Raw genomic sequence first — 17593 nt, 5'->3', positions numbered from 1 at the left:
GTGAATGCGAGGACTCATGGGAGTGTTGTAGAACATACCTAGAAGTACAAGAACAAAGTTCCCTGAAAGAGGCATCACAGGTAGATATGGGTGAAGAAGGCAGTTGGCACTTGGACATCATCAGGGCATTGAGTATAAATGTAGATGTAGAATGTCTCAACCCAAAACGTCGCCTATCCATGTTCTTCAGAGATGCTGCCTGACCCGCTGCTCTAGCGGTTTATGTTCTTTTCGACATAAACGGCTTTTGTCGATATTCCGCACCAGTAACTTTGTAGAAAATGTATTTATATAATTGTTTTCATTTGCTAACAGATTCTTAACATAACTAACACATTTTTTACGGTATTTAATATTTTAACAATGTCATCTGACTTGCAGACATTCTGTGGTTATAAAAGGTGTAATATATAGTTTATTACCATTCTATCATTTTTATACCGCTTGTCTTTCCATCAGGGAGAGTCTGTACTCTCGGCAGTACCAGAGGAGAGTCGCTCTGAAGGATCAATTGGTTTAAAAATCTATAAGAAGTACTTTCTGGCAGGAGCTAATTGCTGTGTCCTATTTATTGTCTTCGCTCTCAATTTGTTTGCGCAGGTAAATGATCACAATGACCTTGGAAATTGCTGTAGTTGTGAATAATAAGGCTTAAGGAAATTCAAATTCAACTTTCTTATTTAACATATAACATTACAGCACAGAAACAGGCTTTTCGGCCCACAATTTCTGTGCTGAGCATAGCGGCAAGATTAATCTCTTAACAAGTTAACAAAGTTGATATCACGGATAGACAGTTATTTCCATCAAGGATGTGGTGATGAGCTGTCATCTTAAACTGCTGCAGTCTTTGTGGTAAGTGCACACCCACAGTGCTTTGAGAATTTGAATTTAACTCATTATGTAATATGGAAATAAATGTAAAATAAAAACTGGTCTCTGCAACAGTGATTGTGAAACTGTTTGGTTGGCCAAAAAACCCATCTGGTTCAGTATTCTCCTGTAAAGTAAACCTACTGTCTGATCCAGTATGGCTTGTCTGTGACTCTGGACCCACAATGGGGAAAAGCAATTTAACCAAGGATTACAAGAGAAATTATAAATAGCCTTAAAACTAATGTAGGGGTCTTTAAAGTTGTCAGAACAGTCGTAAAACTTTAGGAGTGCGTGAGATTGACAACATTTGACCAAAAGTTTGAAATAGGGAGGCAACAAGTATGTTGGCCTTTATCAGCCCCGCACAGCCCGATTTTACCTTCTCCCTAAAATTCACAAACCTGACTGTCCCGGAAGACCCATTGCCTCTGCCTGTTCGTGCCCCACCGAACTCATTTCCAAATACCTTGACTCCATCCTATCACCCTTGGTTAAATCCCTCCCTACCTATGTTCAAGACACCTCAGACACTCTCCATCGTCTCCGCGCATTCAATTCTCTAGGCCCTCACCCCCTCATCTTCACCATGGACGTCCAATCACTCTACACCTCCATCCCCCACCACGATGGTCTCATAGCCCTCCGGTTCTTCCTCGACCAGAGAAGCAACCTATACCCAGCCACTGACACTCTCCTCCGCCTAGCGGAACTGGTCCTTACCCTCAATAACTTCACGTTCGACTCCTCCCATTTCCTCCAAATACAAGGCGTAGCTATGGGCACACGCATGGGCCCCAGCTATGCCTGCCTATTTGTAGGTTACGTCGAGCAATCCTTGTTCAATACATACCCATCCCCGACCTCTACCTCCGCTACATTGACGACTGCTTTGGTGCCACCTCCTGCACCCGCACACAACTGACTTGACTTCATCCACTTCACCACTAACTTCCATCCGGCACTCAAATACACCTGGACCATTTCCGACACTTCCCTACCATTCCTTGACCTCACTATCTCCATTGCAGGTGATAGACTTCTGACCGACATACACTACAAACCCACTGACTCCCATGGCTATCTGGACTACACTTCTTCCCACCCTGCTTCCTGTAAGGACTCCATCCCCTACTCCCAATTCCTCCGTCTACGCCGCATCTGCTCTACGGATGAGGCGTTCCACACCAGGACATCTGAAATGTCCTCATTATTCAGGGAACGGGGGTTCCCCTCCTCCACCTTAAATGAGGCTCGCACCAGGGTCTCTTCCATACCCCGCAACACTGCTCTCTCTCCCCATCCCCCCACTCGCAACAAGGGCCGAGTCCCCCTAGTCCTCACCTTTCACCCCACCAGCCGTCACATACAAAAAGTAATCCTCCGTCAGTTTCGCCACCTCCAACGTGACCCCACCACTCGCCACATCTTCCCATCTCCCCCCATATCTGCCTTCCGCAAAGACCGCTCCCTCCATTACTCCCTTGTCAATTCCTCCCTTCCCTCTCGTACCACCCCCTCCCCGGGCACTTTCCCTTGCAACCGCAAGAGATGCAACACTTGTCCCTTTACCTCCCCCCTCGACTCCGTTCAAGGACCCAAGCAATCGTTCCAGGTGCGACAGAGGTTTACCTGCATCTCTTCCAACCTCATCTATTGCGTCCGCTGCTCTAGATGTCAGCAGATCTATATCGGTGAGACCAAGCGGAGGTTGGGCGATCGTTTCGCCGAACACCTCCGCTCGGTCCGCAATAACCAAGCTGACCTCCCGGTGGCTCAGCACTTCAACTCCCCCTCCCACTCTGTCTCCGACCTCTCTGTCCTGGGTCTCCTCCATGGCCACAGCGAGCAGCACCGGAAATTGGAGGAACAGCACCTCATATTCCGTTTGGGGAGTCTGCATCCTGGGGGCATGAACATCGAATTCTCCCAATTTTGTTAGTCCTTGCTGTCTCCTCCCCCTCCTCAGCCCCCCTGCTGTCTCCTCCCATCCTCCAGCCTTTGGGCTCCTCCTCCTTTTCCCTTTCGTGTCCCCGCCCACCCCCACCCCCGATCAGTCTGAAGAAGGGTTTTGGCCCGAAACGTTGCCTATTTCCTTCGCTCCATAGATGCTGCTGCACCCGCTGAGTTTCTCCAGCTTTTTTGTGTTGGCCTTTATTGCCTGGTTGTTTGACCATGAGAGTTAAAGTATCTAACAACAATTATACAGGGTCATGCTGAGATCACAACATCGCCTACAGTGACATTTCTCCTGGAAGTGGCTTCCTGTGAACCCTAGGTGGAAAAGGTGTTTGATGCCACCTTTTATGTCAGATGTTTTTCTACTTTTTCTTTACTCATTTCTCATCTGATGAACGTTCAGGATTTCTTTAGCCTTTACAAAACATTAAATTTGACAGTTAGCCTAATTATCTCCCCCTATGAACTTCAGAGATGTTTTTAAAATCAGAGTGAAAAATACAGTTTTGTAAACTATGGTGGATGAAGTTACAGTTATAGAGTTTGTTAACCACCATTTTCAATATTGGTGGTAATTAACTTTTTAATCACCATGAACTTTTAAATACCACATTTTCAATGCTGATTATAGATTTTGTTTAATTTTTCTGCAGGTTTCCTATATCCTTCAGGATTGGTGGCTATCTTACTGGTAAGAATGGTTTTCTTGATTTGTATAATCTATTTTGAATTTTGTGGAGTAATCCCGAATCAGTGCTAGAAAGTTTATTCATAGCTTTTGATCCATTTTGAGTAGTTTTTCAAACTGTGTAATGCCAAGAAATAGATAACATGATGGGGTACGTACTCCCTCCTCCTCTATAAGTATAATCAATCGCTGCTGTGTTTTCTATTGTTGTTTTATCAATGAACCCTGGTTTCAATTCCAACTGCAAATGAGATTGTCTATCCATAGAAAGACACAAAGTGCTGGAGAAACTCAGTGGGTCATGCAGCAGCCCTGGAGAACATGGATAGGTGACCTTTTAGGTCGGGATCCTTCTTCAGACTGATTGTTGGTGTGGGCAGAGGGGCAGAAGAAAGCTAGAAGAGAGGAGGGGTAGGACAAAGCGTGGCAGGTAGTACGTGAGCACAGGCGAGGATTTATTTTGATAAGCTGGTGATTGGACAAAGGCCAGAGATTTTAAAGAAGGTGCCTGACAAAATGATTGAAGTAAATTCTTGTTGTGTTGTAAATTGTGAGGCCAGAGGAAGAAATGTAGGTGGAGGGGGAGGTGCAGGGGATAAATAGAAGAGGGGAAGCAGGTGAGTCCAGGTGCAGCTTGTGGGGATGGGGGCGAGGAATAAAGGGGAGGGAGGGCTGTTAGAGTTTCCCTAAAATTGGAGAATTCAACGTTCATGCCTTTGGGTTGTAAGCTCTTGCAAGAGCAATATGAGATACTGCTCCTCCTGACAACAGAGGAGGCCCAGGACAGAAAGGTCAGTATGGCAATGGGAAGGGTAGTTGAAATTGTGAGCCTTGGGAGATCCAGTAGGCCTTGGCAGAGCGAACACGAGTGTTCAGCAAAACAGTTGCCGATTGAACACTTGATCTCTCTGATGTACAGGACGCCCACATGGGGAACACCAGATGTAGTAGATGAGGTTTGAGGAGGTGTTTGTGAACCTCTGTTACACCTGGAAGGACTACTAGGTGGGATACCTGGATGGAGGCGAGGGAGGAGGTATAGGGACAGGTGGTAAATTTCCTGTGGTTGCAGGGGAAAGTACCTGGGGCAGTCTCTGCAGAAGGTGGAAAGGTGTGGAGATAGGAAGATGTGACTGTGGTGGGATCACGTTGGAAGTGATGGAAATGTAGGAGGATAATGTAGAGGATACGGAGGCTGAGATAGAACAAATAAGGCAAAACTGGATACACAGAATTGAACGAACAGAACTCTTATGTCTTACACTGATTATTTAAATGTAAACAGTTTTTTTTTAGAAGGGGGATGTTATATTGTTGCAATTGAAACTGGGTTGTGACAAGTAAATTTAGTGCATGACGTAGTAAAGTCATATGATCTAGAGAACGGGAACAGATGCACAATGAGAAGCCTGTAGAAGCCATTTTAATCGGTGGAAATATTAAAAGAGAACTCCCGACACAAAGTGCCGTCTCCGTTCTTTATCTTGAAGATGGACTTCAAGGCAACACCGCATTTGGAGTATTGCATGCAGTACCTGTCGCCACACTACAGGTCGGATGTTGAGGCTCTGGACAGGGTGCAGTGGAGTTTTACCAGAATGCTGCCTGAATTTGCGGGTTTCAGTTACAAGAAGAGAATGGATAAACCTGGAATGTTTTACTGGAATGTCAGGGGTTGAGGGGAGACTTGATAGAAGTATGTAAAATGATGATAGGCCTAGATAGGATAGGCAGTCTGAACCTTTTTCCAAGAATGGAAATGCCCAGCAATAGAGGTCATAACTATAAGGTGAGAGGGGGAAACGGCTCTCACTAACTTTTGTTCTCTGTTGCCAGCCGGGCAACCTAGGCAGCCTTTTAGGTTGCCAAATTACAGTTTAGGTGGTCATTTAAGACGGCTTGCATGACACGTGTGACAATGTGCTCAGACAAAGTGCATAGTTACCAGTCGGAATTATGCTCAATGAAGCATTCACATATTATTTCTGCATCAAATAAAGTCACTAACTAAACATATTCACTAATCAAGACATGATGACATGCAGCAAAATTATAATACAGTATCTCAACTCTTTTTACACGTTGCAATGAATGCAATTTCTATTATTTTTTTCCACTTCCAAACAAAAATGTGGTTGGATTATTCAGCGTATCACCAACCTCGGTGAGACCAAGCGCAGGCTTTGCAATCGCTTCGCACAACACTCAGTTCGCAATAACCAACCTGATCTTCCGGTGGCTCAGCACTTCAACTCCCCCTCCCATTCCGAATCCAACCTTTCTGTCCTGGGCCTCCTCCATGGCCAGAGTGAGGCCCACCGCAAATTGGAGGAACAGCACCTCATATTTTGTTTGGGTAGTTTACACGCCAGCGGTATGAACATTGGCTTCTCCAATTTCAGGTAGTCCTTGCTTTCTCCCTCCTTCCCCTCCCATTCCCAGCTCTCCCACAGCCCACTGGCTCCACCTCTTCCTTCTTCCCGCCCCCCACCCTCACATCAGTCTGAAGAAGGGTCTCGACCCAAAACGTTGCCTATTTCCTTCACTCCATAGATGCTGCTTCACCCGCTGATTTTCTCCAGCTTTTTTGTCTACCCATGGGACCCCACCACTGGCCACATCTTCCCACCTCCTCCCATGGCGGCTTTCCGCAGGGACCGCTCCCTCCATAACTCCATGGTCAATTTGTCCCTTCCCACCCAAACCACCCCCTCTCCTGGCACTTTCCCTTGCAACCGCAGGAAATGCTACACTTGTCACTTTACCTCCCCCCTTGACTCCATTCAAGGACACAAGCAGTCTTTCCAGCTGCGGCAGAGGTTCACCTGCTCCAACCTCATCTATTGCATTCGCTGCACTAGGTGTCAGCTGCTCTACATCGGTGAGACCAAGCGGAGGCTTGGCGATCGCTTGTGACAGAGAGAGAGATAGAGAGGGGGGCTCGCTCCGAGTAAAAGGGTAGGTGTCCCGGGTGCTTGCCAAACCGGGTAAAATGACACCGCTTTTAGGTTGCCCGGCGGGACTTTAGGTGGCCATTGGCACCCGGGCAACCGTTAATTTCGAGCCATGGGAAAGTTTAATGGGTTTGTGTGGGGCAAGTTTTTTTTTTTACATAGAGAGTGATGGGGACCTGGATCTCGCTGCCAGGGATGGTGGTGGAGGCAGATATGATAGTGGAGTTTGAGGCTTTGGATAGACACATGAAGTGCAGGGAATAGAGGGATATGGATCATGTAAACGCTCTCTTCATGACATAATTATAAACTTCCTGATATCCCTGGCATCCATGCTGTTTCTTCATACAGACGAGAAATATTCCCTCAACACTTTGCCCAACGCCTGTGCTTCCACGCAAAGGCAACCTCGTTGATTTTTAAGGGGCCATCTCTCCTTAGAACATAGAACAGTGGGTGGGTTAACATATGATGAGGATTTGACGACACTGGGTCTTAGAGCTTAAGAAACTGGAGCTTAGAAGGATGAGGGGAAAACCTCATTGAAACTTACTGAATAGTGAAAGACCTGGATAGAGTGAATGTGGTGAGGATGTTTCCACTAGTGGGAGAGTCAAGGACCAGAGGTCATAGCCTCAGAATTAAGGAACGTTCCTTTAGGAAGGAGATGAAGAGGAATTTATTTAGTCAGAGGGTGGCAAATCTGTGGAATCCATTGCCACAGAAGGCTGTGGAGACCGTCAATAGATATATTTAAGGCAGATAGATTTTAAATTAGTATGGGTGTCGGGGATTATGGGGAGAAGGCAGAGGAATGGGGTTAGCAGGGAGAGATAGATTGAATGGCAGAGTAGACTTGATGTACGAATGGCCTAATTCTGCTTCCATCATTTATGAACAGTACACCACAGTTTAACTTGGCAGATGTTCGGCACAAACATTGTGGGTCAAAGAGCCCATTCCTATACTGTTAATGCAAGTAGAAATGGAAGACACGAGGATGGTTCCAAAAAGTAAAGAAAACTTAGGAAACCAAAAAACGCTGTTCTGCCCATTTTGTCTGTGTTGGCTAATAAAAAGTGACTCTGTTTAATCCCACCTTCCAACACTTGGCCGATGGTCTTGGAGAACACAACTTTTCAGCTATACCTTGGTACTACATAAAAGTGCAAAGGATTTTTGCTTCTCCACCCTTTCTGGCAGTGAGATATAAACCAAACCACACTCTGTCATAGTCATACAATGTCTGAAGAAGGGTTTCGGCCCGAAACGTTGCCTATTTCCTTCGCTCCGTAGACGCTGCCGCACCAGCTGAGTTTCTCCAGCACTTTTGTCTACCCAGTACAATCGGAGGCCGTTTGCTCAATCCGCCTATGCCGACCAAGATGCCACTCTAAGCAGGTCGCATTTACCTGCATTTGACCCATATTCCGCTGAACCTTTCTTGTACCTGTTCAAATGTCTTTTAAATGATATTATTGCACCTGCCATAGCTACTTCCACTGGCAGTTCTTTCCATAAACCTACCATCATCTGTGTGGAAAAAGTTGCCTCTTCGATTGTCACAGTGCCTGCTGATCCGTCTGCTGACCACTGAGGGCAGCATAGCCTGTTCAATTATGTTTTAAATATTTTCACCTGTATGTCATTGTCAATTGTATTACTCCCATTTACTCCTATTTAAATTCTGATGTTGTCTCTGTTTTTGCTCAGTCTTGGATTTTGCTCATACTGAGCTATGTATGCTAGTAAAAAAGCATGTTTTCCCCCCAACTTCCTCTTGACTGCTGTGTTGTCTCTGCACTTGGGTCTACTCAGCTTTTACCCAGGTTCTTATTAAATGTTTCTCCTCTCACCTTAAACCTATGCCGTCTAGTTTTATTCACCATTTTCATTTCACTGCTCTATCTTCCACACCAATAAATAGTCTCGGCCTGCCAAACCTCTCCGCACATTTCAGTTCCTTGAGTCCTGACAACGTCCTTGTAAATATTCCGTAAATAAATGTAAGCACCTTATATTCCACTTGGGGAGTCTGCATCCTGGTGTCATGAACATTGAGTTCTCACAATTCTGTTAACCCCTTGCTACCTCCTCCCCTTCCTACCTCTCCCTCAGCCCTCGGGCTCTTCCTCCTTTTTCCTTTCTTCTCCCCGCCTCCCCCCACCCCCTGTCAGTCTGAAGAAGGGTTTCGGCCAGAAACGTTGCCAATCTCCTTCGCTCCATAGATGCTGCTGCGCCCGCTGAGTTTCTCCAGCATTTTTGTGTACCTAACATCCTTGTAAATCTTTTCTGTACTCTTTCCAGCTTAGTGGCATCTTTGCTATAACTAGGAGACCAAATTTGAACACAATGTGCCTGTCTTGTACAACTGCAACATTATATCTTGACTCATGTACTCAATGCTTTGATGAAGGCCAGAGTTCCAAAAACCTTCTGTTTTAAACTTTTTCCTTTTTCTCCTATACTTCTGATTATTTTTAATGTATACCTTCTGATTTTTGAACCTCTGATAAGTTGTTCATCTTTGCTTATCTGTGCCCCTCATGACACAGATGTAAACCTCAGTTAAGTCTGTCCTCAACCTTTTGTTCTAAAGAAATACAATATTTTTCATACCCGCAATATTCCTTGCAACAACCTAATGAATTGCAATTTTATAATGACCAGAACAATATGTGCCATTTAAGAAATGACCTAACTAGTGTTGTATATGATCCAATATACCCCAGATCTTATGCTCCTTGCCCCAGTTAATAAAGAAAAATCTTATGATCCTTTCCTTAATGGATTTTTAGATATTTTCTGCAAAGCCCTTTTTCTCTTTCACTTGATTTCCTTCCATTGAATGTATAGTTACCATCCTTGTTGAATCTCCTCAAATAAATTACGTCACATTCCCATTTGCTGTTCTACTGCCGAATTGACTAGATTTTTCTACAAATGAAAACTTTTTTATCTCACTACCATCCCCACAGTCACTTTTTATTTCATCTGCAAACCTCTTTTCATTCTTCCTATATTTGACTTAAACCTTTAGTAATCAGTAATGGACTGAATATTAATCCACATGAAACTACACTGGTATCAGCCTTTCAGCCTCAGAAATAGTGAATAATGATTACTCTTTGCATCCTTCATCTGAGCCAATTTTAAATCCAATTTCTCACTCCTCCATTGATTTCATGGGTTTTTACTTTATCGCAGCCTGTGCTGTAGCACTTTTTCAGAATTGGTGCTCCTGGTTACCTTCTTAGAATGTTCAATGAAGTTTGCTTGACTTAACCTCAGAATAAATTTTGTGCTGTCTCCCCCTGATTAGTCTGAGTTTTTTTTAATGAACTGCATGTACATGGTTTTGGAGAGCCAAATTAAGGTGGGAGTTATTGGCATAATATTATAGAACAATGGGGCTTTGAAATGCATTTGCATAGATCCATACAGGTAGTAAGTGAGAGAGGTTGAGAATTAAATACAATATTTTACAGGTGAGCCATACATTTAAGAGCAGACATTATAAAGCATTAAGCAGAAAACTGGGAAGGTATATTATGCAATTTTGGTCACCATAATATAGGAACAATGTGATTACATCCAAAATAATGAAGATTGTATTCTAAAAGATTGTTGTCGAACTATGGGGAAATATAGAAAAGGCATGATTGTTTTGGAAAGTGGAAGGTGGGCGCTGGGAAGTTCAATTGAGGAACTTAAAATTAACGTTTCCAGAGATAAGGATAGGAATGCTGGTTTAGATACAGAGAGTCAAATAAAGTAAAATGTTGACGTGAGCATTTAGATTGTATATTCATCATCATTATATTGCATATACAAAAGTGAAATTAGACTACCTAGAAGAAACCCCAAAGATGCATGCTCTTGAAGCATGGTTGGCACCGACATTATGGGCCGAAGGGTCTGATTCAATGCTGTACGTTCCACATTCTATGTTCTATCACATTGTTAGGAGTTGAGGGACCAAATTATGGAGAGTGGTTGGGCAGGCCAGGACTTTTATGTTTTTGAGCCTAGGAGACTGAGATGTATAGAGGTGTAAAAAATGATAGAATTATAGACAGAGTGAATGTCTTTTGCCAGAGTTGCCAAATTCTGAATTAAAAGGCATAAGTTTAAGGTGAGAGGGGAAAGATTGAATAGGAACCCAAGGGATACATTTTCTACACAATAGCTGACGGGTAGGTAGAGCGAGATGCCAGAGGAAGTAGTAGAGGCAGGTAAAATATATTTTGATAGGTACATTAATAGAAAAGGGTTAGGGAGAAAAGGGCCTAACATGAGTTTATGGAACTAGTTTAGCCAGGGCATCTTGATCAGCTAGTCGATTTGGGCTAAAGGGCCTTTTTCCACGCTGTGTGACTGATTTTATGACTACCTGCCTGCCCCACCTGGTTTTCAGCTAACTATCTGGCTGATATTTTGTGACCACCTGCTTGAAGCTTATAACATACTGTGCCTGTTGTGCTCTCCTCGATGAATCCATCTGCCTCTCATTAAATCCATGCAGCCTGCAAAGAGCTGCAGTTGGACACACCTCCGGAAGACAATATTCATCAGGGACACTTGACTGCTCGCTGATCTCCCACTGTTAACTGCCATTACTACTGTATGCTTGCCTTCATTGGTCAAGGTGTTGAATATAAGAGTCAGTTTGGCATGATGCAACTTTATAGGACTTTGGTTAGGCGGTATTTGGAGTGTTGTAAGCAATTCAGGTCGCCCCAATACAAGAGTGTTGTGGAGGCCTTGGAAAGGATGCAGAGCAGGTTTACCAGAATGATGCCTGGATTAGAGGGTATCAGCTACAAGGAAAAGTTGGCAGATTTGTTTTTTCTGGAATGCCGGAGTTTGAGGGGAGACCTGATAGCTGTATATAACATTATGTGAAGCACAGATAACTGGATAGTCGGAGCCCTTTTCCCTATTATCTAAATATCAAATACTAGAGGTATTTAAGATTTAGGTTGCTTTAGGTTGAAAGGGGCAAAGTTTAAAGGAAAGGTACGGAGCAGGTTGTTTACATTGAGGGCGATGGGTGCCTGAAATGCGCTGCCAGAGGTGGTGGAGGTAGATGCAACAGGGGTATTCCATATTTGCATACTGAATCCTACCAACCCCAACCTATCATCCCCTGAAGTTGTGTGCAATGTCCCTTATTTCATTACTGTCCCTTCTTTTAATGGTCCCAACACTATTCACCACTGTCCCTACCCCAAATCTTCATGGTTAATCCTCCCCATCTTGGCCAATCTAATTACCTGATCTTCCCTGAGCCTTCATACACAAACCTGGTTTCTCAATATGAACCTGCTTTTCCCTGTAGAAAATCCACTGTTTAATTTGGTATTCAAAGCCTATTCAAATATGTCCTATCCCTTAGGCCTTGCATGTGATATAACTTTGCTGCTGACATACATTCTGATAAAACCTCCAGCTGTGCAGTGTCACTTTAATGCATTTTAAGGCACTTAAGAATTTCTAAGCTCAAGAGTTTGTCACCTCTAAGTTTGATTGATTTAGCAATTAACGTCCTACTTTCCCTTTGTAAATATCTTTTGAGTTCTTCAATGTTTGGAAACTTCCAAAACCACACATAACCATGCTTATCTCTGTCTCTGTCATTACAACTTAGAATCCTAAGTACCTTTCTATATTGGACACTGGTTGAGCAACGTTTTTTTGTTTCCTCTGGGTATGCGAATACTCAGGAAATGACAATAAAGATATACAATACAATATACAATACAATACAATATAGAGACACTAGCGATTCATGGTTGTGATTTGGGGGATTAGGGAAGGCAGCAAATACAATCATTGTCACCAATTTTCATTTCTCAGGAATTTATTTAGAAGGATAATTCACAAATTAGTTTTGTATAGCCCATGCACTTACAGCTTATGAGAAAAAAATGTCCATGCAATGTTTGTATACAATCATTTTTCACCCAGAGAGTTGTGAATCTGTGGAATTCTCTGCCACAGAAGGCAGTGGAGGCCAATTCACTGGATGTAGTCAAGAGAGAGTAGATTTAGCTCTTAGGGCTAACGGAATCAAGGGATATGGGGAGAAAGCAGGGTTCTGATTCTGGATGATCAAGCCATGAAGGGCCAAATGGCCTACTACTGCACCTATTTTCTATGTTTCATGTTTGTATACAATCAGTAGAATCAGTCAGGATCCAGACTGAAAACTTCAGTGGTGAGGAAGAGAACTCAGTACTACACAAAGAGTTCAAATCAAATCGGGAGAGCAGTGGTGATGTCACAAAAAGTTGTTTTATATCAAGTTTTGCCTCGTTGCTAAAGTACAACAATGCAGTGTTGTCATTATGTCTTATAGGGCTACAAACCAAGAAAGGTTGAACACCACACAAGGAACTGGTCCAAATAATATAACCCAGCAACTGGATATTAACTTTTATTTAGGAACATATGCAGGTATATAGAGAAGGTGGTGAGTGGGTGTTTCTTTTAGTATTTTTTTATCTGGAGGACAAACAGATTCCATCACATCATCTCTGTACATGAAAAAAAGTCAAAGTTCTCTCTTATCCCTGAACTGTTCTACCTCCCTCCTCTCCATGCAGGAATAATCTTAAGTTCTGTAAAATTTCAGAGCAAAAAAACAAAATATTGAGTAAAAGATGTATGTGAAGGAAATGATCTCAACAACCTAGGTAAAATGATAGAACTTCAATACTTTGTGAAAACATGCAACTGTTATTGTATTGCACAATAAATGTAAAGAACAAAGCTGTTTCTTTCACGTGATCTTTTGTGTCAACATGAACCACATGTGATGATTACATGCCGCATATGAGAAATAAAGCCGTGAGCTGCATTGAACAGTACAGCACAGTTAATTCACAATTTTTAACTCCTTTAGTCTCACACCTTCTGTTTTAATCTCTGGCCTTTGTTCCATCCATCTGATTTTCAAACCCCCCTTCCTCACCTGTGTCCACCAAATACCTGCTATGCTTTGTCCTGCCTCTTCTCTTCCCCCTCCTCCCACCTCCCAACAATAAGTTTGAAGAAGGGTCCCAAAGCAAAACGTTGCCTATCCCTGTGTAGGAAGGAACTGCAACTGCTGGTTTACCCACGAAGATAGACACAAAATGCTGGAGTAATTCAGCGGGTCAGGCAGCATTTCTGACAAGAGGCAGCGATAAGCATGGTTACTTGTGGTTTTGGAAGTTTCCAAACTTGGAGAAACCAAAAGATATTTAAAAAGAGTGTTCCCCTCTCTCTCCTTTGTATCCACCTTTGGTCCTCCCATTTGTGTTTTCTTTCTGATACACATGCCTCCCTCTGCCCTCACTCCAGCCCTCCCATTTTCATCCCCGTTTGCCATTGTATCCATCCACCTGCTATCTGTACACAATTACCCGCCGGATCCCTCCACCATTTTGGTTCATCTGCTCTTCATTGCTTCCTAAAATGGTTCTCATTATCATCTTCCTGACTTATCACAGGGTCATAGAGCCTGGAAACAAGCCCTTCGGCCCAAATTGCCCTTGCCGACCAAGCTGTCCCATTTACACTAGTCCCACCTGCCCATGTATGGCCTAGTTCCCCTAAACCTTCCTATCCATATTCTTGTCCAAATCTGGTCCACATGAAGATCTGGATAAATGAAGACGTACCAGGAGACTTTAGAGACTCAGCAATCATTACCATCTACAAAAGTAAAGGCGATCGATCTGACTGCAGAAACTATAGTGGCATTTCTCGATTAGCAACAGCAGGCAAGGTCCTCGCCCACATCATGAACAACCGAGAAGGTCCTTCTAGAGACACAAGCCTGATTTAGACCATCACGTGGAACAGCCGACATGATCATAACAATGCGTCAACTACACAAAAATGCAGTGAACAACTTCAACCTTTGTACATGGCATTCATCAACCTCACTAAGGCCTTCGACTTGGTATCAAGGGAACTCTTATGGGACGTCCTATCCACCTGGGGATGTACTGAAAAGTACATTTGAATCCTGAGACTCCTCCACGATGACATGCTTGCCACAGTCATGGCCAGCAACAGCAACTGTGAGCCGTTTCAAGTCAGATCAGGAGTGAAACAGGGATGCGTTATTGCCCCAACACTGTTCACCATCTTCATTGCGACAACCATCCACATCATCCAGGACGATCTACCTCCAGGAATCGAAATCATCTACAGGACAGATGGCAGACTTTTCAATCTTGCCCGTCTCGTCCAAAACTAAGACATCTATGAGATCCCTCATCGAGTTCCAATAAGCAGACGATAACTGTGTTGCAGCTCTCTCAGAAAATCTTCTGCCTTCAACAGTGCATACATGAAACTTCTCAACTCCAAGAAGACTCGGGTTATCTACCAATCATCACCAACTGAGACAAATCGGAAAGAACCATCAATTCAACTTGGTGAAGCAACCCTGGAAAATGTGGATCGCTTTCCGTACCTTGGAAGTCACCTCTCCTCCAATGTCAACCTTGATGACGAGATCCACCATCGTCTTAAGTGTGCTGGAAGAGTTTTTGGACGTCTTCGAACGAGAGTCTTTCAAAATCGTGACATCTGAACAGACATCAAAATGTTAGTGTACAAGGCAGTGGTGATTCCAACACTCCTGTATGCATCAGAAACCTGGATAACATATGCCATCTGAAAACACTTGAAAAGTTCCATCAACTATGTCTTCGAAGCATCTTAAATATCAGCTGGGAAGACAGAAGAACCAACGTCAGCATGCTAAATGAAGCAGAAACATCCAGCATCGAAGCCTTCGTCATCAAGAACCAACTAAGAGGGGTCGGTCATGTTGTTTGGATGGAAGACGAGCGTCTACCAAAGCAAACCTTCTACTCCCAGCTTAAAGAAGGCAAGCGTAAAAGAGGAAACCAATGCCAAGGACAGGAAACTCTGGCGAACCATCATCCAAGAAGGACCAGCGACCTTCGAAGCCAAGAGATGCACATAATTGGAAGAAAAGAGAAGAAAACAGAAAGAGAGGCAGCAACAACCAAAGCCCGATCTGCCATCTGTAATTACCTGTCGTGAATGCCGAAGAATTTTCAAAGCCAGGATTGGACTCATGAGTCACCTGAGAGTCCATAAAAACAACAGAATGTGGACCATCATCCTCGACCTCGAGGGATAGCCACGACGACTACCTGTCTAAATATATTTTAAATATTGTTATAGTACATGCCTCAACTATCCTCTCTGGCATTCCATATACTCACCACCCACTGAGTGGAAAAAGCTGCCCATCACGTTCCTATTAAATTGTTTTCCTCTCACCGAAAACCTGTGTACTGTGGTTCTTGATTCCCCTACTCTGGGTAAAAGACTCTGTGCATCTACCTCTTCATGATTTTATACATCTTTATAACATCGCCCTTCATCCTTCTGCACTCCAAGGAATAAAGCCCTAGATTGCTCAACGTCTCCCGAAAGCTCAGATCTTTGTCCTGGCAACATCCTCGGAAATCTCTCTGCACTTGCCAATGTCTTGTACAACTGTAACATAGCATTTAGGGTAGCACACTGGTACAGCGGTAGAGTTTCTGCTTTGTATCACCAGAGACCAGGGTTCGATCCTGACTACAGATGTCAAGTCATGCGGGCCCAGAGCTGTCAAATGCTCATCACATGTTAACCCAATCATCCCCGGTGCTATTCTCTGAAATCTCCTCTGGACCCTCTCCAACACATCTCTCATAAGAAATGGGGCCCAAAAAAACAATACTTCAAATGTGGTCTGACTAGTGCCCTATAAAGCCTCAAACCTACATCTCTTTTTTATATTCTAGTCCTCTTGAAATGAGTGCTAATATTGCATTTGCCTTCCTTACTACCGATTCAACCAGCAAATTAACCATGTGCGAATCCTGCACCAGCACTCCGAAGTCCCTTTGTACCTCCGATTTCTGAATGCTCTTCCCAGTTAGAAAATAGTCCACGCCTTTATTCCTACTACCAAAGTGCATGACCGCACACTTTGCTAAACAGTATTCTATCTGCCATTTCTTTGCCCACTCTCTCAATCTGTCCAAGTCGCACTGCGGACTTCCTGTTTCCTCTACACTACATGTCGCTCCACCTATCTTTGTATCATCCCCCAACTTAGCACCAAAGCCATCAATTCCATCATCCAAATCATTAATATACAATGTGAAAAGTAGCGGACCCACCACTGCACCCTACAGAGCACCACTGGTCATTGGCAGCCAACCAGAAAAGCCCCCTTTATTCCCACTCATTGCCTTCTGCCATTCAGCCAATCTTCTGTCCATGCTATCTTCCCTCTAATAACGTGGGCTCTCATCTTGTTTAGCAACCTCACATGCGGCACCTTATCAAAGGCCTTCTGAAAATCCAAGTAAACAACATCCACTGACTCTCCTTTGTCTATCCTGCTAATTACTTCCTCAAGATAGCATCTGCAGTTCCTTCATACACAATTACTTCCTCAATATTTCCCACAGGTTTGTCAGGCAAGATCTTCCCTAAACAAAACTTTGTTGTTTACTTTTGTGATAAAATCTTACTAACCGCTGAAATCAAGCTATCTAGCCTATAGTTTCCCCTCTTTTGCCTTGCTTCCTTCTTGAACTGTGGAGTAACATTTGCAATTTTCCAGTCCTCTGGGACCACCTGACTCTCGTGATTCTTGAAAGATCACTTACTAATGCCTCTGCAATCTCCAAAGCTACCTCTTTCGTAATCTTGGGGTGTCGTCCATTTGATCCAGGTAACTTATCCAACATCAGAGCTTTTAACTTCCCAAACACCTTCTCCTTTGTAATAGCAACTCCACTAACTTCTGCCCCCTGATACTCTTGAATTTCTGGCATGATGCTGGTGTCTTCCGCTGTGAAGACTGACGTAAAAAAATGTATTCAATTTGTCCGCCATTTCTTTATTCCTCTTTACTACTTCCCCAGTGTCATGTTCCAGTGGTCCAAAGCCTCTTGCCACTATTTTACTCTATATACCTGAATAAACGTTTGGGATCCTCTTTTATATTAATGGCTAGCTGATCTTCATATATTTTTTCATATTTCCTATTTTTTGCTCTTTTTATTTGCCTCCTGTTGGTTTTTAA

At 43.5% G+C, this 17593-nt stretch overlaps 1 protein-coding gene across 3 annotated transcripts in view; it reads left to right on the top strand.

Moving 5' to 3' along the window:
- Positions 1-17593, top strand: part of abcc4 (ATP-binding cassette, sub-family C (CFTR/MRP), member 4) — a 169751-nt gene that overhangs the window by 78501 nt on the left and 73657 nt on the right. For all 3 annotated transcript variants that reach the window (XR_008723606.1, XM_055636820.1, XM_055636819.1), the window contains exons 16-18: positions 460-600; positions 3486-3523; positions 12836-12933. Coding sequence is in view for 2 of the 3 variants with exons in the window: in XM_055636820.1 (XP_055492795.1) it covers positions 460-600; positions 3486-3523; positions 12836-12933 (277 nt within the window). In the remaining variant the exon portion in view is untranslated. The remainder of the gene's footprint in view (positions 1-459; positions 601-3485; positions 3524-12835; positions 12934-17593) is intronic.

The sequence above is a fragment of the Leucoraja erinacea genome, chromosome 6 (genome assembly GCF_028641065.1).
Source record: "Leucoraja erinacea ecotype New England chromosome 6, Leri_hhj_1, whole genome shotgun sequence".
In the NCBI taxonomy this organism is placed as follows: Eukaryota; Metazoa; Chordata; class Chondrichthyes; order Rajiformes; family Rajidae; genus Leucoraja; species Leucoraja erinaceus.
The sequence above is the reverse complement of the archived record's forward strand: the minus strand, read 5'-3'. Positions and strand labels throughout refer to the sequence as shown.